The sequence below is a fragment of the Ochlerotatus camptorhynchus genome, unplaced genomic scaffold (genome assembly GCF_037179485.1).
Source record: "Ochlerotatus camptorhynchus isolate MF236.1 unplaced genomic scaffold, CSIRO-AGI_Acam_v1.1 ptg000062l, whole genome shotgun sequence".
Taxonomy (NCBI): domain Eukaryota; kingdom Metazoa; phylum Arthropoda; class Insecta; order Diptera; family Culicidae; genus Ochlerotatus; species Ochlerotatus camptorhynchus.
The window spans coordinates 1646571-1670487 of NW_027040552.1; the positions used below are offsets into that span (position 1 = coordinate 1646571).

The following is a 23917-nucleotide window of genomic DNA, read 5'->3' on the forward strand; positions in this document are numbered from 1 at the left end:
TAATTTGATCCTTAGTTCATCAATCTTTTTGAAATCTTTACCCAAGATTTCTCGCAATTGTCTACTGTTATATTGCCGTTTTAGTGGAAATAATTCAACGCAACTGACAGCCACAGCATGCAAAATGTTGAATACGAAAAAATCCGGACACGAAAATCTTGTTAAAAATGCGTTTTATTTTTCATAGTTAAATGTAAGAGCTATACATTAGTAGGTATTATGCTTATTGTAAGTCTTCCTCCTTACCGTTTTCTTTGCACACGGCCCATCATCTTTTGCACGAGCCCTGTTCCCATTTGTTTGGGTGCCAAATTCCATTTCCGCTTGAAATCCTTCAGTTCAATTGCAGTTCCACCCTTTTTCTTCAGCATGTGCTTCACAATTGACCAGTTTTCCTCAATTGGCCTTAACGAAAGTTTCGCTTTACAGCCCACAACTGCAGATTGCTTGCCAGACAAGGAACTTTTTGGGGAATTTCCTGCCCAGAAATTTGATCGCAAACTGCCAGGAGCAGATAGACCGGGATTTTCGTTTCGAGTGTGCTGGATCGAATCACGACGTGCTTGCTCCGGTGAAGCCATGATGTAAACAAATGAACTTATCATGACAACCAATGCACTGTGATTCTATACACTCTCAAATGCCTTAATGGCAGCGTTTTTAATGTGTCCGGATTTTTTCTAGTCAACCTTCATTAAAGCTGACAATCTGACAAAAAATTCTAATTTTTCTCTGAATTGGCAATTCTAGAGTCTAGATTGAAATTGTCGCTTTATGAACGCAAGATAAATTGTATTCTTCATCTTCTGGCAAATTGCTTAAAATTAAGACATTTCAAATGTTGAATTCAAAATCTATGGGAAATGAATCGAAAGCAATCGACTGAATTTTCAATAGCGTCCAAAAATATCCATTAGTACCGTCCCAATGACGCGTTCATCTAGATAAAATTGATAAATAGCAGATTTTTAGCGATGGGCCCAATCTTAGATCCATAGGCCAACATTAGAGCCATTTCCCCTATAACAAAGATTGGACTCAGGAGTGTTTTCCTGTTGAAATTCGTACAAGCGCTTAACGTAGCCTGATAATAGCTAGAAGAAGACAAGACATCTGGCATCTTTTTATTCTTCTTCGCAGATTCTTCATTCGCTCCTGCAGTCCCTGTTGAACATCATCCGTGCAAACAGTTATGTTGTACATAGGGCAGAAAACTTCTTCGGCCTAATCGCCCATTTTGGGCCTGTCGGGTAGAAATCATCAAATCAGTCCATGATTTCAAAGTTAACAGGTGAATTATGCGTTTGGTACGATACTTTAGTTCAGAAGCTACCGAACGAAGTCAACGAATTACAGCAGGAGCTTGTGTTTTGTGTAGGAATAGGAATTTGAGCGGAGTTCTCTCTGTTCATACTCTTTAGTATAACGCACTTGACATAGATGGCCCACAGCAACTCACGAAGAGCTACTGATTCCGATCAATAGCGGTGCTCTTCCTCCTTCTATGGATGCTCATGTGGGCTGCAGCTCGCTGCTTGCAGGCAGCCTTTCGTTGTGTACTGGAGAACACCACCCCTCACCACGTGGTGAGCGAATAAACACCGTTTGGTGAGACCGGATGGAATTCAACTTTGAAATCTGTGTTAGGGAAATCGCTTTTCGCAGGCAATTGGCGATAATTTTAATTATCATAGCAACAGTTGCACATTCGTGCAATTTTCAAAAGTGACATTTTGAAAAATGATATTTTTTTAAATTTTTCCCAAAAAGACAATATTTGTCTCTACAACTTTGTCTTAGAAGTCATTTCGGTCATAAATGCCATTTCCGTGCTTTAACTTTTTGAAAAATTTCAAGGACGCCATTTTGAAAATTTCACAAGATCCAAAATGGCCGAATTCTAGCAAAAATGTGAATCATTGCCCATAACAAACAATTACACAAAGTTTCATGCAAATTGGAGAAGGTCGATTAAAAAAAATCTATTTTCAACTGCATTTCAGTGAAATGTAATGGTTTTCAGGACCGTTCCATTTGTTTCAAGAGAATTGAGAAAATTTTAACAATGGTCTGAGAACATCAGGACAGATCAATTAATGCCAAGGAATGTTCCGGGAATCAGGGAATTTCTGAAAACTTCAGCAAAGTTCCGAGAAGTTGGAAACGTAAGGGAAGTTATATAAACATTAGAAAATTGTGAGAACATTTTAAGGAAAGTTCGGAGTTGGTTAATAGCAGTTTCGAAAAGTTTTACAAATATAAAAAAAAAACTTCAAGAAGAACAGATAAATTCAATGCTGATGTTACATTAATTCAAGAAAATTGTGAGCGCGCTTAGTAATTTATTTTTTATTTTTTAAAAATTACTTCATTTGTACAGGCTCAATCGAATAAACTTTACAGAGCCGAGTTCGTTTTTTCGTTATACATTATTACTGTCTTATATTTGAAGTTAAAGGAACTGGACCGAATACTCGCGGTTGTCTCGAGGTTATTAGAGATTTACAATATTTTGGATGCGAAAAGGGAGTAGGAGGTTTGAAATGTGATTTACGATACAAATATTAAATTAATCCTAAAACGTGAACTTATTTCAATTTATCTCTTAAGAAATTCATTCTTACTTCTTATTCGCATATCAATCTTATTGCTTAGTGCATATAAGCTTATTGCGTGCTCTCAACTTGGTGTTCAACTAAATGCACTTCCTCAGTTATTAATTGAGAGCTTTCGATGCCAATACCAATGCATGAATTTGTATATTGTGTGGCAAGCACAATGATACTCTATGCCCAGGGAAGTCGAGAAAATTTCCAACCCGAAAGATTCCCTCGACCGGACCGGGAATCGAACCCGCCGTCTCCGGCTTGGTAATACCGTGCCTTTACTGACTAGGCTATGAGGCCCCAATAAGAAAATTCCGAAATCATCAAATAAATCCAGAGACCTTCAACGATGATTAGAGATTTTTCGGTAGTTTCATTAGAATCAGGAAAGTTTAGAGTACTTCGATCAGGAAAGATCAGAGAACTTCAAAACAGCACTACTAACTTCAGGAAAATTGCAAGAAATTTTATGAAAATTCGAGAAATTATGGAATATTCCTAAGTGCATGTCAGGAATGTTCCGAAAACTTCAGGTATGATTTTACAATATCAGAAAAATTTCTGGATCATTAGAACAAGTACGGAATTCAGGGAATATTGTGCTAACATCTCCCAGAAAGGAGGCCAGTCCTTAGCTCAGTCGGAAAAGGCGCAGCTACAAAGCAAGATCATGCTGAAGGTGGCTGGGTTCGATTCCCGGTCCGAGGATTTTTTCGGGTTGGAAAATTTCTCGACTTCCCTGGGCGTAGAGTATGATTTTACTTGTCACTCAATTATGCTAATGCATAAATGGTACAGGCATCGAAAGCTCTCAATTAATAACTGTGGAACTGCATCTATAGAACACTAAGTTGAGAGCACGCAATAAGCTGATATGCGATAAGCAATAAGCATGAAATTCGAATAAGAAGATCTCCCAGAAATCCATTTCTTCCGGAATGTTTGCCTTGAAGTTTCTTTCAACTGTTCCGGCTTTCTCCAGAAGTTTCTTCCAATCTACCTAAGGAAGCTTCTTCCAGACTTCAAGACTTCAGGTTGATCAAATAGTATTCAAAAGATCTTCAACTGAAGGAATATTTCAATGAAGTCCTCTGGAAAAATATAATCTGGATAATTATTTAGAAAATCTTAAACCACAAATTCTAATGCTGTTACAGAAAATTATAGGTTTGTAAGGAAGTATTCAGCTGTAGATATTTTTCAACACATTATTTGCATCATTCATAATCAACATCTCGAAGGTGCTTAAAATTTAGAGTCAAAGTCTTCATTTCTATAGCAAAAATCTTCACAGAATTTCAAATACTCGGCTGTCGACAGAAGCAGGCTACTCTTTATGTGTGTCACGCGATCGTCTGTTTACTCGGCAGCAACCATTGTGTGGTCCTCCTCATTGTTCTTCATCAGTAGTTGTTTCAGTCGATGCGTCGTCGACTTTGGAAAGCAACCATTTCGTGATGAGTGTGTAAGTGCTGACCACGTTTTGCGTCCATTGCTACAATGGAAGCGCTCTGCCCCCCGTTGGTTGGCGATACTGCCATACAATGTAACCACTGAAAGCAGCTCCCGTTCTGATGGAGGTGGCTTATTGGATAGTGGAAGATAAAGTGTTTATTGTGTTGTACCTTTTGACTATAGTTTTAAGATGTATTGTATAGTGAACAAGAATCCTCGGCTCTGTGAAGTTTTAACGATTGAGCCTTATTAAATAAATTAATAAACAACAAGAATTTCAAGTGTCTTCCAAATGAAGATTGGGAAAATGGCTCTAATGTTGGTCTATGGATCTAAAGATTGGGCCTATCAATAAAAATATTATATTCTTCAATTTTTCGTAGAACAATGCGTCATCTGGACAGTAAAAATGGATATTTTTGGTTACTAGTGAAACATTGTCAAAAACGCTTTCCTTGGAAATGTATGCATGGGCCCAATATTAGGAACACTTAGGCTGACATTAGGGACATTAACCCTATATCTGTAGCGTCGCCGGTGCTGTAGTGATAATCGTGATTGCCTCTCATCCCAAAAGGCCTGGGTTCAATCCCAGTCGGCGCCGCTGCGATTTTCTAAGGCAATAACGTCGTTGGTCTCCGGTCTATGAGTTGATGGGTCGGTAGGTAGGGTCCAGGTGTGGAAGCTGCCTCCCTGGCGTCGGTAGCATTGGTATGCAGTTCGGAAAACAAATCAAGAATAAAAAAAACCCTATATCTTCAAATTTGGCATTTATGCTCGATAGTCACAGCCAGTGTTGGAAAAGTTCGCGATATTTCACGAAGTTCACCAAGGGAAAAGTTTGCGAGCCATAGTGAGTTTTCGTGAATTTTTCCATCACTGGTCACAGCAAGCAAGCGCGTGATTGGATGGTTACGGCCAAAAAGTGTGATCAATTTTCACTAATGATAATCTTCTATAAACTATTTACCAAATAAATCTTACATTAAATGTGAATCAAAGAGTGTGAGCAAATCTGAAATATATCCATAAATGGCAATGCTATAAGAGTTTAAAATCTGACACTATTTCGTCACATAATTTGTTGATTTGCTCCCCAGTATATCCCACAGAGACGTAGTCCCACATTAATAGAGTAAAAAGCTTCAACAGCGGTTTTCTTCAGGTTGCACTTTTAACGAATGGAATTGTTATGCCAAAAATGGCAGCGTATATCTCATAGAAACTATATACACGGTGTACGGTAACAAAACGTCATTTACCACTTCTGGGCATGATCCGAGTATTTCTAGATAATACATAAAGTGGACAAAATTGTTGTAGATAAAATTTAGTTTCAGCATATCTGTTGTAATATGAAAGGCTCGGTGGCCTTAGAGCGATCAGTTTTGCTTACTGAGCAGAAGATCGTGGTTTTAATCACAAGCTCCTTCAAATAATAGAGTCGTTAGTGTCGCATCGTTTTCTTCCGTAATACGGATTCCTGGAGACAACTAAACAGTCCTCCGGAAGATCCGGAACATCCGTAAAAGTGGTCATTCCACGAAACTGATCCAAGAGCTCCGTGTTTTTTTTTTGAAAACATTAGGAACTGTGTATAAGAAATAATTTGAGGTCGTGACATAAAAATGGACCTAGATCTGCTGGAGTACGGTCCCATGGCCATCCAGGTACATGTTTATGTCACGACCCCAAATTCATTCTTATTTCACAGTTCCTAATGCTTTAAAAAAAAAACCTGTGGAGCTCTAGGATTAGTTTCATTTATTGACCTCTTTTACGGATGTTCCGGATCTACCGGAGGACGGTCCAATGGGCACTCAGGCCCATGTTTATGTTACGACCCCAAATTCTTTCAAATATTACAGTTCCTAATGTTTGAAAAAAACGCGGGGCTCTAAGATCGGTTTCGTGGATTGACCACTTTTACGGATGTTCCGGAGGACCGTTCTGTGGGTACATATGTAGGAACTATGAGTGTATTCTGGCTAACTATGAACATTTGTGCCCAATAATCTAAATTATAGATCTTAAGCAACTTGCAAAACCCATGACTTACTATTTACCAATCAGTCTAAGGCCTTGTTGTCCTCTGCTGTCCGAAGAAGTCGTCTCCACTGGCCACACTTCACCCGCCTCGTAGTCTGCGAAGGGTCCGCAGGTCGCCTTCTTCTTGGTCGATCCACCTTGCCCGCTGCGCGCCTCTTCTTCTTGTTCCTGTTGGGTCGTTTCCTAGAACCATTTTCACTGGGTCGTCGTGCGGCATTCTTACGACGTGCCCAGCCCACCGTAGTCGCCCAATTTTTGCAATGTGGACGATGGATGGTTCTCCCAGCAGCTAGTGCAATTCATGGTCCATTCACCTCCTCCACGTTCCGTCATCCATCTGCACTCCACTGTGGATGTTACGCAACACCTTCCGTTCGAAAACACCAAGGGGGCGTTGGTCCTCCACTAGCATAGTCCAGGTCTCGTGGCCGTAGAGGACCACCGGTCTAATCAACGTCTTGTAGACAGTCAAATTCGTGCGGCGGCGAATTTTTTTTCGACTGGAGCGTCCTCCGGAGTCCAAAGTAGGCACGATTCCCTGCCATAATGCGTCTTTGAATTTCTCTGCTGGTATCATTTTCGGCGGTCACCACTGAGCCCAAATACACGAACTCATCGACCACCTCGATGTCGTCACCGTCAATCTGAACTCGGGGTGGGAGGCTAACATTGTCTTCCCTAGAACCTCTTCCTTTCATGTATTTTGTCTTCGATGCGTTGATTCAAATCCCATGAACACCCCTTAAAAAAACTTGTGACGACTCTTTTCGCTTTAAAAAAAAGTAGGCGACCCTATTTTAAATCTTTTAACAATCAAAATGATCTACAGACCCTAGGAATTCTAGAGGTTCCACAATTTTTGAAATTCATCAAGAAATAGTTATGTTATGTCATTGCAAACTTGCCGTTACACGTTTTTCGGAGGCTTCGTAGTCGTCGTAAAGTTTTTACCCACCGTATTCGGAGTGTTGAATGTATATCAGCCTTATATTGCAACTCATATATCTTGGAACGTTTCATATCTATGTTAGGCCTTCTCTCGTATCGTCTACGTATTCATTCCTATTTCAACTGAATTGATTTCGTCTACAATAGCTATGGAGTAGTTCCACGCCAAATGACGAATCGATCAGACTCGATCTTCTCCGATTTGCATGAAACTTTGTATGATTGTTCATTATGGTCAATTATTCAAATTTGTGCAAAAATTTGGCCATATTAGATCTTTTTTTTTCAAATGGCGTATTTGACGGTAAATGTATTTGAGTAGCTTGGATTAAAAGTTCCAAAATAGTGATAAGACTTAAATGTTTCAAAATGATCTTTTCCATAATTTATAATTTTTTTTAAAGAAAACAGCTCATGAAAAATACATTTTTTTATAAATATTAAAACTATTGAACGCTTAAAATTCGTAGAAAATGAACTTTTGGTATTATTTAACTTTTTGTTGGTACATGTTTTATGTAATTTCCGTAAATATTGCACAAGAAAAAAAGTTAATAAAAATTGATCAAAAGTTCTTATTTTACAATTTCTGCAAATTTTTAATGGTTCAAGGTTTTCAATATTCCAAAGTTTGTATTTATTATAAGCTTTATTTTCTTAGTTACGAATTTTGAACAAGGTAATTTTGAGAGATTTAAGCTTTCATCACTTTTTTAGATTTTTTTTTTATTCGAAAGTACTTAAATAAATTTACTGTGTTTATTTTTCCTAGAAACACTTTGTTTTTCTCTACTACTTTGACTCTGACGTCATTTTAATTAGAAGTGACGTTTTGATGCTAAAATTTATTAAAAATGTGAAATAAGCTATTTTGAAAAAAAATAACCAAGATCTAAAATGGCCGAATATTAGCACAAATGTTAATAATTGTCCAAAACACAAAATAATTCAAAGTTTCATACAAATCGGAGAAGTTCGAGTTAAAATTTCTATTTTTTGCTATTTGGCCTTGAACTGCTCTATAGCTCTGTCACCGAAATGACCTTTACCGAGCAAAAGCTTTGACAAACACCTTGTACTCGGTCCTATATCTGCGTCTGTCTGCCTTCCCTCGAAAGAAGAAATCCAATTTCCCGGTAAAAATAGCCAAAAACCGAAATTGGTTCATTCCATCGTGTCTTCGGGGAAGTCAAATAACCTATTCTGGTATTCGAGAGCGACGACTTTGAACCCAAACGTGCCTGTGGTGAGGAGAACACAAGTGGTTTTTTGTTTTGTTCTGGGTCAACTGCAAGCAGTCTAGAGGTCGTCTTCTCTAAATAAAAAAAAAAAACCGCAGAAATACAGCGAATGAACGAATTAAATATTTAACCAACGGTGTGTGTGCACGCGAAACCTTCGCCATCATCGTCATCAAGTCATAATCCCCCTGAACCCCCCCGAAATATGGGTGCACGACCTTCATCAGACATTCCGAATTTGCTAAATCATCACGCTTTGCGCGAAGAGGAGAAGTATCAAATTCTACTCTCAATCTATATTCGCACCAATACACTGCTGTGCACAAAAAGGTACCTATAGTGGAAAAAAACGGGAGTGTGGGAGCACTCGAAGCGAGTTGAGTAGATTGCGAATCCTTATCACCAGCAGTAACAGCAGCAGCACCAGTACACACATTGTCAACACAGTTATACCCAGCCGTCATCATCACAAGCTTACACCGCAGGCAACTCATCCCTCCTCAGAGCGGTAACGGCAGCAACACAATAACAGCACAGGGACGCGATAGTGGCAGAAGCACGAAGTGTGGCATCAGTAGCACCAGCAATGCTTCAAGGTCTTCCGTTCAGTGACTCCTCCTGCTGCCTTTACTGCTTCTGATGGGTTCACCACCGCAGCGCACATTGACGTTTTGTTCTATCAAGGAGCATTAGCTGATCCTAGACGACGACACATTTAAGAAGCTGTCACCCTCTGAACTCGAACGGATATCGCCCCGTGCGACCTTGCTAATTTTTCGGGGAAGACAAATCGATACTGAATCCCCCCCCCCCCCCCTCTTTGCTCGTCGTGACCCACGATGCGGAGACGGATACATTGGTGGCGCGTGTACCTATCGGGCAAATGTACCCATTTGCGATTGGGTGGTGGTCATTTACAGCATTGCTAGACCCTAGGGACGGATCGGTGCGGAGCGGGTTAACGGAAGGGACGGCAACGACCGACGCAACGGGTGATAAAATGTTTCAAAATAGAACAGGAATTAGTGCGAATTTGCAGTAAAGCAAATACAGCGAAACAAGCATTGGGAAGTTTGAGTAAGTCACCTAGCAGTCAATCACCTGTTGTTGTCTTAGGACGCGATACAAGAACACGGCCAGCGGCGGCGGCGGCGGTGGCGGTGATTGATTGATGGTCGATGCGATAGCAATGAGGGGTGTCAGAACGTTTAAAATTAATCCATATGTAACGACGACGACGACGACGAAAACGATGATGATGATGATGATGATGATGATGATGGGGGAGTTGGAATGGGGGTGTTCAGGCGAAGTAGGAGATAAATTGACAAATTACCGAGAACGTGAACGGTTCGAGAGAACGTACATTTTCATGATAATAAGCGAGATTTGAGAGCCAGAGAGAAGGAGAGCGGATGCCGCACATTGTGCAGGAACGATGGTGAGCATGCGAGAGAAGAATGCGTACAAGAAGCGTGCGGCAGTATGAGAATAGAGAGTGAGCGGGAGCATAAGAGCATGCGAGAGGGAGAGAGGATTTGGTCAGAGCTTGACGGTTACAGGCCAACGCAAACCTGCTCAGCGCCAACTAGAGGCAGTCTTGAGGTGTTGGTGTGCGCGCTTCGACATACAATACTCTGTGCACTAGTTGGGGCCCCGTTTTCTCGGTCGGTTCTCGGCATTTTTTGGGGTGACTTCCTCTTCAGGTTTTTACCAGAGTATTATTTTCTTTATCAAAAAATTGTGTGCGGTGCGGTTGACGGTTTGAGATCTCGGTTTTCGCAAGACAGTTTCTGCAGCCGTCAGGAGCGTGTGGACGGTTCAACGGGTTGAACAGACGAGAGCCTCGGTTATAGTGTGACGTGTTTGGTAAACTGGCAGGCACTGGCACTGGTGCATGGTAGAGTGTGGATAGTGTTTTCGAAAAATACTTGCGGTGAAAAGAGTGATTTCTCGGGAAAGTACAGTGCGGTGCGGTGTTTTGTGTTTGGTTTCGCCCGAAGAGGAAATATTATATGCTGTAGCCCCCTTTTCAGCGAGTTTCTGTGTCGTTTAATAAGGGTCACCACCAACAACGGCAATCACCAGTGGTTTGAGTAGTTGGAAAACAGTGAAACCGTGTCAGAGAAGTGAAGGAAGACGAGAGAAGGAGAAGAAGAGAAGGCACAAAAGAGAGAGAGAGTGTGTGTGTGTAAGATACAGTGAAACCGGGTGAACAGAAGAAGACAGTGATAGATGGCAAGAGCTTAATTCACGCACGGATTCACAAGTTCTCAGCACATGTCGTCGCAGTGTTGTTGTGGATCGCACGTGTTGTCGCAACTGTTGTCTAGATGACGTCCGCTGACGATTCCAGTTGGCTTAGCTATTACACTGTGAGGTACGGAGAACTAACTAATCACGAGTCACAAAATCGACGAGGGTTCAAGGCCGTTGACCTGATTCATTGAAACACCAACCTAGAATGCTACAAAGGCACTTTTCTGAATCGTTCTACCAGCCAAGGCCCTCCCTCTCTAAACGTTAATAAATTATTTCGGGCTGCTCTCGCAACCTTGGTTTCGTTTCCAATGCAAACAGCCTTCAACTCTTGGAAATCAATAAAAATGATTTCGACTGTTGTATATCTACCTTCCTCTCAGACGCAGAGAGCAGTATGAATGTGGAAACGAAACGAACCCAGAAGGACAGGGCAAAACATTAACAAATCGCTTCTCTTTTTTTTCGGTCGGTGGGTCGGACGATGATCCTTTTCCTCGTCTCTCGCTTTTGACCCGGAAAGCAGCTGTCGGTTTGTTCCTTGAATTTTGAAAAGTCTGTCAATAAACGATTAGCCACGGTGATCTTTTCTGGTGGTCCCGTGCGCGCAAGCATTCGAGGGAGGTCTCGGCTGCGTTGTCCTACGTAAACCTTCCCTAATATATTCCCCGTCTCTTGCTCTCCATAGGGGGTACTCCCTACGCATCGCACTTTTCATGAATCAAATCACTAACCTATTTCATTTGCCCCTTTCTTCTCACTTTCAGATTGCCGGTAGTGAGTGACTGTCCGGCAGGGCAGACGGCTAGAGTCACCTCCAACCTGCACTCTTCCAGCAGCACAATGGCGGTCAGTCGAGTGCCATCACCCCCTCTGCCAGAGGTCAACACACCGGTTGCGGAAAATTGGTGTTACACTCAGGTAAGTCCAGCGTCGTCGCCGTCAAAACATGGAGCAAGCATTTCTGATGGTTGGAAAGGGGGGATAGCGGGGAGCAACTGCCTCGACACAGTCGTTGATCCGACCTGTTTTGCACATTTTGAAAAGGAGTTTTCGCATTCAAGGAAGAACATCGCACCCCAAAGTCATGGGCCTTAAACTCGCTTGCACTTAACATCACAAAAAAACAACAACAGCAACATCAAAAAAGCAAAGAACAAACTATACACATATAGTGTGTTGTGGTACGCGGCTGGCGGCTGGCAAGTTCCGCACTCTCGCACACATCATTACGTGCGTTGACCTCGCCGTCGTCGTCGCCGCCGCCACTTCCTCCACTTCTGTGCTTCGCAGCTCGACTCTCTGCTCTTTGGTGCTCCTTCTTGTTGCTCTTCGCACGTTGTTGTATGTTCTACACTGCCATCCCCTTCCCTCGTCTTCAACACGCAGCGTTCATATCTCGCACGCAGCCAGAGTAGGTAGACTCCTTCGTCGAGTCATCGCACTGACTGTCAACTGCGCGCTGTGCTGTTGAAAAGCGCTGCAGTTTACCCCATGCTTACACGTCCGTCCGTAGCTCGTAATTCCCGGTAATATTGCTATTATTTATATTCCACGCATTGGGACTGCCGCGGCCAGGTTACAACGACAACTTGGAAGTGACAACGCGAAGCGATGCGGCCTATTTGGGGTAGATCAAAGCCGGCTGGACATCCCACCGATTTACCATCACTTCTTGAACGATCCAAAGCAGGGATTGAGCTCGACAGAGAGCTAATGCGAAACAAGTTCTTTCCCCTCTGGCACAGTGCTCGCCCCTGGTTCAGGTTGGTTGGAGTCACGCTCCGGGAACTGGTTGCCTGGCTGCCAGTCGAGGAGCGAGCGAGCGGGTTGAGACCTCATTAAGTCAATCATTTTAGCACACAGCTTTCACGTTTGGAGTCTAAGCGAGCCTCGCCGTCGCCGCCGTCGTCGCGGAGAAATTATTACGCACATGAATGTGCGTGCGGAGATTTCTTCGAAAATCTGCCATGGAAGATCGATGAGAGCACTCTAATAAATTGATTCCTGTGGGGAAAAGCAATTCGGTGTCATCGAATGAACTCGTGAGTGATGAAGCTTCATAACTCCGTTTGACCTAAAAATACTTTTGAAAATCCGTTGGAACTCGCTGGGAGAGAAGAATGAAAATTGTGGATTTCTAGTGTCGGGCCCTTGACCAGTTTGCATAATTCTTGAATAACGGTAATAACTGTTGGAGCTAACCTGGGTACTGTGGACTGAATCGATTTTATTTTGAATGCCTATCGAAAACTGCCTGAGCATGTTCTCAAGTAGCAAATTGTGGTAATAAAACAAATTAAGGTTTTGAAGGAGTTTCTTGGTCGATTTGATGATTTTCAGGGTGTCTACTACCTGGAAAAACATAGAAAATTATTATCGTTTCTAAGGAAATTTTTGGCGATTTCTAAGTTATTTGGGATGTTTTAGGCTGTTTTCGTGTTTTTTAAAAAAAGATCTAGCGTTTTCAGTAAGCGAGAGTTTTAGCCATTTTAACGTTTTGAGGAATTTCCGGCGTTTTAAGGGGTTGTCATGTCGTTTTGGCGTCGTTGTTATGCAATCAAAATTTCCTTGGTCTCAAGTTATTATTAAATGTCGGTTAACGTCGTGTCAAATTCATTCCTGTTTTGTGCCTGAAAATAATTGATCCTTAATTCCAAAATCGTCCGCTAGATGGTTCTAGTATGTTCAATAACTTTGCCGCTAAAATCTGCTACTATCCAGCAACGTGAACCGCTAAATTCTTATTCACTTCACTTGGCACTATAAATTCAAACTCCCTCACTCGTCGACATCGATTGGCACAGTACTCTTTTAATCTCGCTCAATTAAATTAGCCTTGCACGCCTCCTCTCGCTAATGAACGCTAATGCGGAGCAACCATGTAGTAGCGGTACCTACGTAGGGTACCGTCGATGTGTGTACAATAATCTACCAGAAAAGAACAACCGAGCGAAACCATAGAGTTCATGGTCACCGGGCTCTCTTCAATAATTCCTGGCAGAATTCAGTCGGTTCAACTATTTCAGCGCGAATACACATTCATTCCATTTCCCAAGCGTGTGTGACCCTCTTCGTCGGAACCTACCTCTGTTTGTTGTTGTTGCTGGTCTACGTCTGTAACAACCCGGATCGATGGGCACGTATTTAGTAAATGTTTCCATTTCGACCGTTTTTCGCTCCTTCTGCCTCGTTCTATTTGCTCAGGTTGGCACACTGTTGTTCGAAAGTTTTCGGACACTTTTCAATAACTTTGGATGTTTTAGGTCCCTTTTAGTAGGAGTTGTAAATCTAAGATTATCCTTAAATTTTCTTTGATTCATTTAATTTTAACGTTCTGGCGTTATTTTGATTGTATAGCCAAACTCAATTTTCAGGCAGTTTCTCGTGATTAAGCAGCATTATTATTTGTTACAATTCATATGACATCAACAGTGGTCAAAATTGTTAAAAACCGATTCTACACCATTAAAACTACACTGACAAAAAATTTCACGTTCAATCCAATACATTTTTCGCCTAAAGCTCGAACAAATGTACCCACAAATTCACCCCGCTGTGTCCAGCAAACCCCCACGCTAGGAATATTGGGTTCCCTCTTCCCGATGTTCCCATCATTCCCTCCTTAACATCTTGAGCATATACAGTCAGTGTTTGTCGTTTCGTTTCGATCAAACGCTGTTCATTCCTCCTCTCAGTCAGACTTTTTCGCAACCGACGTAATCACACTCAAAAAATTATCCGGAGAAACTCTCGAGAATAGCTTACCTCGTAACTTACGCACTCCCCTTTGGGCTGGGGCGCTTTTTGCTTTCTTTGTGTGCGCTCGTTCTTCTTGGCCGGACGGAGCACAAATCCCCCCGAATCTTTTCGGTGTTCGGTCGGTTGGGAAAACGATTTTCTTTTTCCTTATTCCAGAACAATAACCAGCAACACCTTGAGTCGAGAATGAAGACGATGACGATGCGATTGGAGGGAGGTAGGGAGGGAGAGAAAATAGAGAGAGAGAGATAGCGCAAAAACGACGAATAAAATGTAAGGGCGCAGGGGTTATTGACACCCGGCAACGACGATGACGACGACTGCCATCAGGCACACAATAATAAAATAAAATGATATTTAGCTGAAACGAGTTGGGAAACAGGTGAACTGTTTTGGGGAGAGGCTTTCTGTTTGGGATGTGTTCAATCCGGGAGGTCAATAATGCTTGGAAAAAAACTCAAAACCGTGTTGGATTTCACTCGTTTTAGTTACTGAACTTACTCAAAAATTGAGCTAAACGAAAAATAAATAGAGTTGACGGCAGTTTGCTTTTGGACACAATTTCTCAGGATTTCCAGAACTTGTATGCAGTCATTTGAACTTTCATCAGATCTATATCTCTAATTCCAATTAGCTACCTGGACTTCTTTTAGGTTCACACTGAACTGCTTGAAGTTCTCTGAGCATCTCTAAGGTACCCTATAATTATCTGAGGTTCTATGAGTTTATTGATTTTTTTTAAGGTTACCTGAAGTTATCTGAAGTTACCTGATTTCATCAAAGGTTTCTTTTTGAATTTATCTAAACTTAGGAGAAGTTTTTTCTGAAATTCTGCTCAACTCATCTCACAAACTCCATAGATTACAATATAGTTCATTACCGCTTCTCTGTTAAAATTTAGGATTTTTCTCTCAATTTCGCATGACTTCTCTGAAAGCTCACTAAACTTATCGAAGTGCTCTAAATATATTTCTGAAGTTGTTCTTATATATTCTCATAAAAACTCCTGAGATAATCTAGAACCTTCTGAAAAGAAGATGCTTCGTAGCTTGGAGAACTTTTGAGAGGTTCAGCAAACTACAGGATCTGCAAAGTTCCTCATTAACTATTATATTCATGCTAAGGTGGGTTGGATTGACGAATACATGGAGATTCTATATCTCTGAGATTTTCTAACTCCAATTAGGTACCCTGGTCTATTTTTTATGTTCACTGAACTGCTCGAAGTCCTCTGAGCATCCCTAAGGTATCCCAAACTTATCTGAGGTTCTATGAGTTTCTTGATTTTTTTTTAAAGGTTACCTGAAGCCTTCTGAAGTTACCTGATTTCATCAAAGGTTTCTAAAACATCGCAAAGATTTCCTTTTAAATTTATCTAAACTTAGGAGAAGTTTTTCTGACGTTCCGCTCAACTCATCTCACAAATTCCATAGACTACAATATAGTTCATTAGCGCTTATCTGTTAAAATTTAGGATCTTTCTCTCAATTTCGCTAGACTTCTCTGAAAGTTCACTAAACTTATCGAAGTTCTCTAAATATATTTCTGAAGTTGTTCTTATATTTCTCATAAAAACTCCTGAGATGATCTAGAACTTTCTGAAAAGGAGATGATTTGAAGCTTAGAGAACTGTTGAAAGGTTCAACGAACTACAGGACCTGGAAATTTCCTCATTAACTATTATATTCATGCTAAGGTGGGTTGGATTGACGAATACATGGAGATCCGATATCTTTTAATTCCTTTTTTTAGGTTCACTGAACTACTCGAAGCTCTCTGAGCATCTCTAAGGTACCCTAAACTTATCTGATATTGTATGAGCTTCTTGAATTTTTCTAAGGTTACCAGAAGTCTGAAGTTACCTGATTTCATGGAAATTTTCTAAAACTTCTCATATAACTTCTTCGAAGAACTTTTGGATTTATCTGAACTTAATCGCAGTTTTTCTGAAGTTCTGATTAAATCCTCTGAGGTTCCCTAGACTACAGTATAGTTCATTAGTGCTTCTCTGAATTCCACCTTCGTTAAAATTTAGGATTTTTCTCTCAATTTCGCTCGACTTCTCTGAAAGTTCACTAAACTTACCGATGTTATGTAAAAATCCCTGAAGTTGTTTAAATTTCTCTTAAAAACTCCTGAAATGATCAAGAACCTTCTGAAAACAAGATCCTTTTAAGTTTTTGAGTAATTCAGCGAACCACAGGATCTGAAAAGTTTCTTATTAATTATTATATTTATGCGAAGTTAGGTTCGATTAACGAATTAGTTTTGTTTGATGATTGTTATGATTTACCACATAATCTGATTAAACAGACTATACTTTAAATATTGATTCAATTTAGAGAGGTTCTACTGCCTGCTCTGTCATTATTGTTTGTTGATAATCAATACTCGAAGTTATTTGCATGTTAGGGAGGAATTCTTCAACTTGCCGCTATAACAAACCAAATTTTCGAAAAGAGGATCGATAAAATTGTAATTTTTGCAGATTTTATCTAGTAAAAGAAAAGATGTTCATTCGTTGTTTATATCAGGCTAAAATGTCAGGAGTTTGGAAGCATTTTACCAAACATTCGGCAGTCAAGGCATTGTGATCTCGTTGTTTGAAGGTGCTGGATTGCAAGGGATGCAGTACATCCGGACTGCTTCGACATCTCGAATCAGCGAGTTACATAAACTTGAAACGACCATCAGAATCCCAGCAACAGCCAAGCTCTTCGGAAGGCTTCAAAACAGCAAAAAAATCAAGTTTGTCAGGCTACTTAAAACACAAAGCACAATCTGAGATAGTTGCGAGGCTCGCTGATTCGGAACTTCTATTAAAATGCCAAAAATCAGCTAAAATGTAACATTGGTTTAGACAAATACAAAGATCAACATGTTTGTTTTGATTTGAAAACAGGTTATCGAGCAGATTCAAACTCTCAGTGCTGATAAGTTCAGTCTCTCTCTAGACGAGAGATCCTGTCCAGGAGATATCTGAATGTTAACTTACATTGTGCAGATGGAACGATTTTCAATCTTAGATTGGCTCGAATATAGGGGTCTTGTACTGTACCGAATATCTGCACAATATTTTGATTCAGGAGCAATTGGCAGAATTCGATTTGACCAACGCAGATGTCATTGGGTCAACCACAGGTACGAAGGTGATGCTCAAGTTTGGTTCTCTAACAGATTACCTGCATCAAACTGGCTACAACCATGGCCTTGATTTGGCTGTTTCCGACGTCCTTTATAAAGACTCAGCTGAAATCGAACTGGGGCCTCCCTTGGCTCAGTCGGTAAAGGCGCAGCCACACAGTAAGACCATGCTAGGTAGCTGGGTTCGATTCCCGGTCCGGTCTAGGAATTTTTCGGGTTGGAAAATGTCTCGACTTCCCTGGGCATAGAAGTATGATTGGACTTGCCACACAATTATACCAATGCAAAAATGGTACAGGCATCGAAAGCTCTCAATTAATAACTGTGGAAGTGCATGTAGAACATTAGGTTGAGAGCACGCAATAAGCTAATATGCGACATGCAATAAGCTTGAAATGCGAATCTATGTGAATCCTATAGCGTATGTATGTATGTATGTATGTACCCCAAGTCAAATCGATCTTGTTGCGCATCAGACATATAGTGAAGCTTTTTAAACGTTCTCCTTTTGAAAAATGGACTTCCTCAAGCAAATATTTCGAACGTTCATGGAAAGGAATTGGAATTTTTATTGGATGTAAAGACCAGATGGAACAGTGTGGAAACTATGCTTGAAAGGTTTTTGCTTGTACACTCATATATTGAAGAAACTCTCGGTGAGCAAAATCTCAAGCATCTCTCGGTCAAATGACACAGAAGCAGTACAAGCACCGTTAGATTGCTTGCAGCCTGTTCATCTCGCTTCTGAAGCTTTATCAAACCGTAACGCAGATCTCCTCTAAGCTAAAGGAACCCTTCATTTCCTCATCAGTACTCTCAAGGGCCAAACGGCTTTTCAAAGCGGTGGTTACGCTAATCTCTGAAAGACTCAACGTTGAACTTGTATCTTTGCTTCGTTTTCTGCAGAACAAGGATTGCACAGGAACAAATGAACTTCCCCTGGTATCTCGGACTCAAATTCTGAAAATGGCCAAATTGGTAGCATCAAGAGTAATCGACTTGACGAGTGATGAGAATAACCTATTGAACCATCCCGTTCCGGAGACATCTTTCCAACGGACAGAAGAAGTGCACACAGAGTCAAAAGTGAAGGTTGATCTACTTAGAGAAAAACTTACTCAGTGCATTCATGAACACACACGCATGGTACCTAGTACAAGTAACACTGACATTGCCAAAACAATCCAAAAAGAATTTGAGCTACAGGGAAAACTTTCTCCCAACCTTGAGAAGCTTTTCAAAGCTTTGAAAAGCATTGGGCCAACTTCGACCGAAAGTAAGCGAGTTTTATCATCATCATCAAACTTTTGTGTTAAGAAGCGTTCGAATCTTAAGGATAAAAACCTCAACATGTTGACATTCCTTAAGTCGTATTTCATGAATCAAGATCAGCCAAAGTGATATCAGCAAAAGTCAACAGACTGATTTCTATTGAAGCAAGGACTAAAAGTTGATCTTGCAGTTGCTATCTGATATGCGATAAACTAAAAATTAAATTAAATCGTTTTTTTAGTTTGTATTCCTACAATCGGGAATTCCCGGGAAAGCCTAATGTTGTATTCTCGAATCCTGGGATTCATAAAATGTCGAGAATCGTCATCCTCTATATGCAACCAAACTAAGGAACATATCTAGCACGCTCTTATGTCAATTGCACCAGAACAGACACTGTGCTATATCATAGTTTTAGCGCATAAATAGAGTGTCACATTGTTGTTTCCATTCTGCAATGCAATTTTCTGATATAAGACGTCGGAGTCGAAAGCTTATAAGGATTGGTTTTTTGGCTTCTGAAACCTACCAGGAAGCGGGGTTTGGCTTCTGAATCTTATTAAGAACGATTCTCGGTTTCTGAATCCCACAAGAAACGATTTTGGGCTTTTGAAACTCATAACAAACCGATTGTTCGGCTTTTGCAACTTATAAGAAACGGTTTTCAGCTTCTGCTGCTTATAACAGTGGCGTCGCGTAACCTCACTTTTTACCTTTGCACCAACTTTCAAAAACAGATTTAATGATATTCATACTCGAATCCGTTGAAAAATACACTTAATCTTCTAGTTAACTCGATATCTATCCATTGCAAGCAATATTTTGATAATTGTTTATGTTTTGAGAGTTGGTACACAGGTAGGTTGAGGTTAAGGCGACGCCACTGGCTTATAAGAAACCATTTTTGTTTTGCCTTCGGCTTCTATTTAAAACTTATTAGGGGCGACTTTCAGCTCCTGTAGTTCATAAGATACGATTTTCGGCTTCTGAAACATATTAGAAACGATTTTATAGTTCCGCAACTTATAGAACGATTTTAGGCTTTTGGAACTTACTAAAAGCGGTGTTCAGCTTCTCCAACTTATAAAACACGATTTTCGGTTTCTAAAATAAGTTAAAACCAATTTTCGGTTTTGCATCAGTTCATGGCTTCTGTAACGCGTTTAAAGCTATTTTTTTGACTTTTGGCTTGTAAATCTTACCAGGAGCGACTTTCAGCTTCTGTATCTTATAAGATACAATTTTCGGTTTCTGCAACTTGATAGGATCGATTTTGGGCTTCTGAAAGTCATAAGAATCGATTTTCGGTATCTACTACTTATAAGAAACCATGTTTGAGTTCTACAACTTATCAGAAAATATGTTTGGCTTCTGCAATAAGGAACGATTTTCGGGTTCTGAAACTCAAAAAAGAACGATTTCAGCTTCTAAAACTTACACATTTTCGGTTTCTGCGACTCATAAAGACTTTTGAAACGTGCTAGGATTAATTTTCAACTTCTAATACTAGCAACGATTTTCTGCTTCCGTAACTTGTTAGACAGAATTGTCGCCTCCTGAAACATGACAGTATCGATTCCGGCTTCTGTAACATATAAGAAACGGCTGTCGGCTTCTACAACTTTTTCTACAATTACTTAACAACATTAGGAATGAATCTCGTTTTCTGCAACTTTTTTTGGAACGCATAGAAGCAATTTTGGTTTCTGAATCTTATTGGGAACGAAATTTCGGTTTCTGCAAATTATTAGGATCGATTTCTGACTTCTGTATCTTACAACAAACGATTGGCTTTTGAAGCTTATTAGAAACGATTTTTGACTTCCGCAACTCATAACGAACGATTTTTTCCTGACACTCAAAATGATCGATTTTCGCCTTCTGAAGCTCAAAAGGAACGATTTTCAGCTTCTGAGATCGAAATTATCGCAGTTGTGAGAAGAGAAACGGCACTTTTCACCCGTACAGAGGATGGAAAGATAAAGCAAAGAGCGAGAGAACTTTGTTCAAGCAAATCAATTCTCTCGAGAAAAGCAACCAGGATAATTTATTCTCATTCGGTAGAGACAGCCGATAATTTCGTTTCCTTTTCGGCAATTTTTTTTCGGTGCTTATGATTTTTAACTCTTCCCGAGAACCCGATTTTTAGCTGCCTTGAGACAGAACCAAACTCGTGCCGTACGGGACTAGTACTGCCACAAAACACGAGGCAGCATCGCCGAAAATACCGCCCGGGCGGAACGAGCTCTGTTCTGTCTGAATTAAAAACTTTCATGTAATAAGTAGCGCATAACTCTTATGGAAATGAACTAAGTAGTCAGTTTGTGGTGGATTGTTCCATATCCCGCTCCACTGAAAAATCCAATAAGCAACATCCAATCTGCGTGTTAAAGAACGGTAATGGGGTGTTTTCATTTGCGCTGATGAGCTAGCGCTTGTGTACTAGAACTGTACTAAAAATTAGTTAGCATATTTAATGTAAACAAGGCGTCAGCATCTGCCAGCATGAGATTTTAGGAGCAACTGAAATTCGTTCTAGTTTGTTGAGCTATTTGAAACGCTAGTGAACCAGCGTGTTTGAAAACACCCCATATTTGGTATTTACATCTGTACTGATTTTCTAGCGCTAGAACTGTACTAAAAAGTTACCAGCATAATGTAAACGAATGCTTATGTTCTCAAATATTTTCGGTGTCCAGGAGATGAAAAAGTGTTCTCACCGATTTTGAGAGAGCGATATTTTCACGGGAGAGGATATTGAATAATCGTTGAAGAGATTGAGATTGAGAGATGTACATATTGTCGATGTTCAGCTCTGCGAAAAGCAGCTTGAGTGATGCGTAGCTTCTCTTGCAGCTGAGCGAGAATTTCAATCTCTGCTTATATGGATCGATTTTCGGCTTCTGTAATTAATAAGGAACGATTTTCGGCTTCTAAAACTTGCAAGAAACGGCTTCTTTTATAAGAAACAATGTTTGGCTTCTGATACATATAACGGTTGATTTTCGGCTATTGAATTGAAACATTCTAAAAACGATGTTCGGCTTCTGCAAGACTTTTGAAACGAGTTATGACGTCCGCTACATATCAGAAGCTCCTGAAACGTGTTAGAATCGCTCCTGAAATTTCGATTTTCTGAATCGTACATCAAACAATTTATGGTGATCCTAAAGTGTCGTGTATGTTCATCTGACATACACGCTTTAATATAAGTTATTTTGCGCGTGTCAAAATCCGTCTTTGACATAAAGGATGAGACGTAAACAAACAAGTCATATAAAATTAAGTGCTCCGTGAGTGAAAAATTCGTTTGCTTGAGCTGAATTTCACGTCTGTCGTGACTCAATTTTATGTCAAAACTGACGCTCGTATATGTCAGTCTCAGAGTCAGTGCTGTAAATTCTCAAAATCATTTGAACATTTTTGATGAAAATGTTAAAAGTAGCTATTCGCTATCAAAGGAGACCTCCTCCGAATGGGTGATATCAGATGCTTAGTCATTTGACGAAGGCATGGATCATTCTCATTTGAGAAACGCTATATATCATTCAATTGAGTGTAACCTACACATAAACGGAGCTCTGGTCGACATTCCGGCGAAAAAGCTAAGCCAACCCGACACCAACCTGACTTCTACCAAACCCCACTCTGATGTTGACCCGACATTGACCCGAAATAAACCCAAAATTGACCCGACAACAACATGAGAATGAGTCGACATCGACCTTAAATTAGCGGGATTTCTTCCATACTCCACTCTCGTATATCAAATGATAGTGAGTGACTCAATTGACAGTGACAATGAGCTTCGAATGAGAAAGGGGGCTCTTCAAATTATGGTCATATGAGAATTCGTTTACACAGAATTGATTGAATGGTTGTATTTTTTCATCTTCAATCGAATGATATGAAAGTTTACAGCACTGCTCATAGTGCCTAAATTTACAGGAATTTTTCCAAGTGTGTATTTTGTTAGATAGGAAATGTCTAAATTAAAATACTGTCTGCTATTCGGTGCATTACGGTACTTATTAGGATCGATTTTAAGCTTCTGAAATTCCTAGGAAACGATTTTCGGCTTCTGTTACTTCTAAGAAGCCATTTTTGGCTTCTAAAACAGACAAGAAAGAAGCGATTTATGACTTCTGCTACGCATAAAAAGCTATTTTTGGCATCTGAACCTTTTTAGAATCGGTTTTCGGCTTCTGAATTTTACAAAGAACAATTTTGACTTTTGAGACTCATAAGAAACCGTATAACTTACAAGAAACGATTTTTGACTTCTAAGCAGTGTTCGGAAAAACTCAAAAACTCAATTCTCATGCATGAGTTTATGAGCATATGAGTTTTGCCTTCCAAAACTCATCGTCGCAAAAATCATCGAGGAGTTTTCAGGTTCAAAAATTCATTTTTTTATATGTCGGCAGGGTTACTTCCACTCACTTCGCTATAAAAAATGTTTTTCGGAATTATGGAATCATTGGATGCTATTATGAAAGTTTGTACTTGTCAGAAGCAATAAGAGATTGGAAGGTATGTATTTGATACATAAAACCTGTCAATTTCGCTTTCAGTGCGTCACAATCAGCGAATTTATGACTCGTGAGCGTTCACTCAGAGTGAGCGCTCACGAATCGTAAAATCGCTAACTGTGACGCAGTGAAAGCAATAATGACAGGTTTTATGTGTCAAACATCTAGCTTACACCTTATCTTGTGACTTGCAACTATTAACTATCATTATAATATCTAATGATTTCATAATTCGAAAACACAATTTTTTATAGCAAGTGAGTGGAAGCAAGCCTGTATGTCGGTGCTATTAATTGTTATTACTATTGTTTGTGCATCAGGGGTTGGAAAACTAACAACATGAATAAGCATCCTAATTGACGTTTGAATGGTTTTTATGAGTTTTAAATTGGAATGATTTTCCGGCGTTGTGAGTGTGAGTGCGTGAATATGCATGAGAATCTCAAGCGTGAATTTTAATTGCCGGATTCGCACGCGAGTTGTTTCTCGCCAGGAAGCTCAATGAATGAGATATGAAAATGATGTTCCGAACACTCTAAGAAACGATTTTCGGATTCTGAAACTTATCCGAAGCACCGTAGTAAGGGAGCGGCGGAAATGGGTTATGGTCCATTAGGCCGAATGCCATTAGGACGAAATTGTAATAGTT

General features: G+C 40.2%; 1 protein-coding gene across 3 annotated transcripts in view; it reads left to right on the plus strand.

Annotated features, from left to right (window-relative positions):
- Nucleotides 1-23917, plus strand: part of rdx (BTB/POZ and MATH domain-containing protein rdx) — a 266696-nt gene that overhangs the window by 165024 nt on the left and 77755 nt on the right. For 2 of the 3 annotated variants that reach the window (XM_065216375.1, XM_065216376.1), the window contains exons 1-2: nucleotides 10493-10679; nucleotides 11326-11479. In XM_065216375.1, coding sequence (XP_065072447.1) covers nucleotides 10633-10679; nucleotides 11326-11479 — 201 coding nt within the window. In that variant the 5' untranslated portion in view covers nucleotides 10493-10632. Of the gene's footprint in view, nucleotides 1-10492; nucleotides 10680-11325; nucleotides 11480-23917 lie in introns of those variants that run through there. The other variant, XM_065216377.1, reaches the window with a different exon arrangement.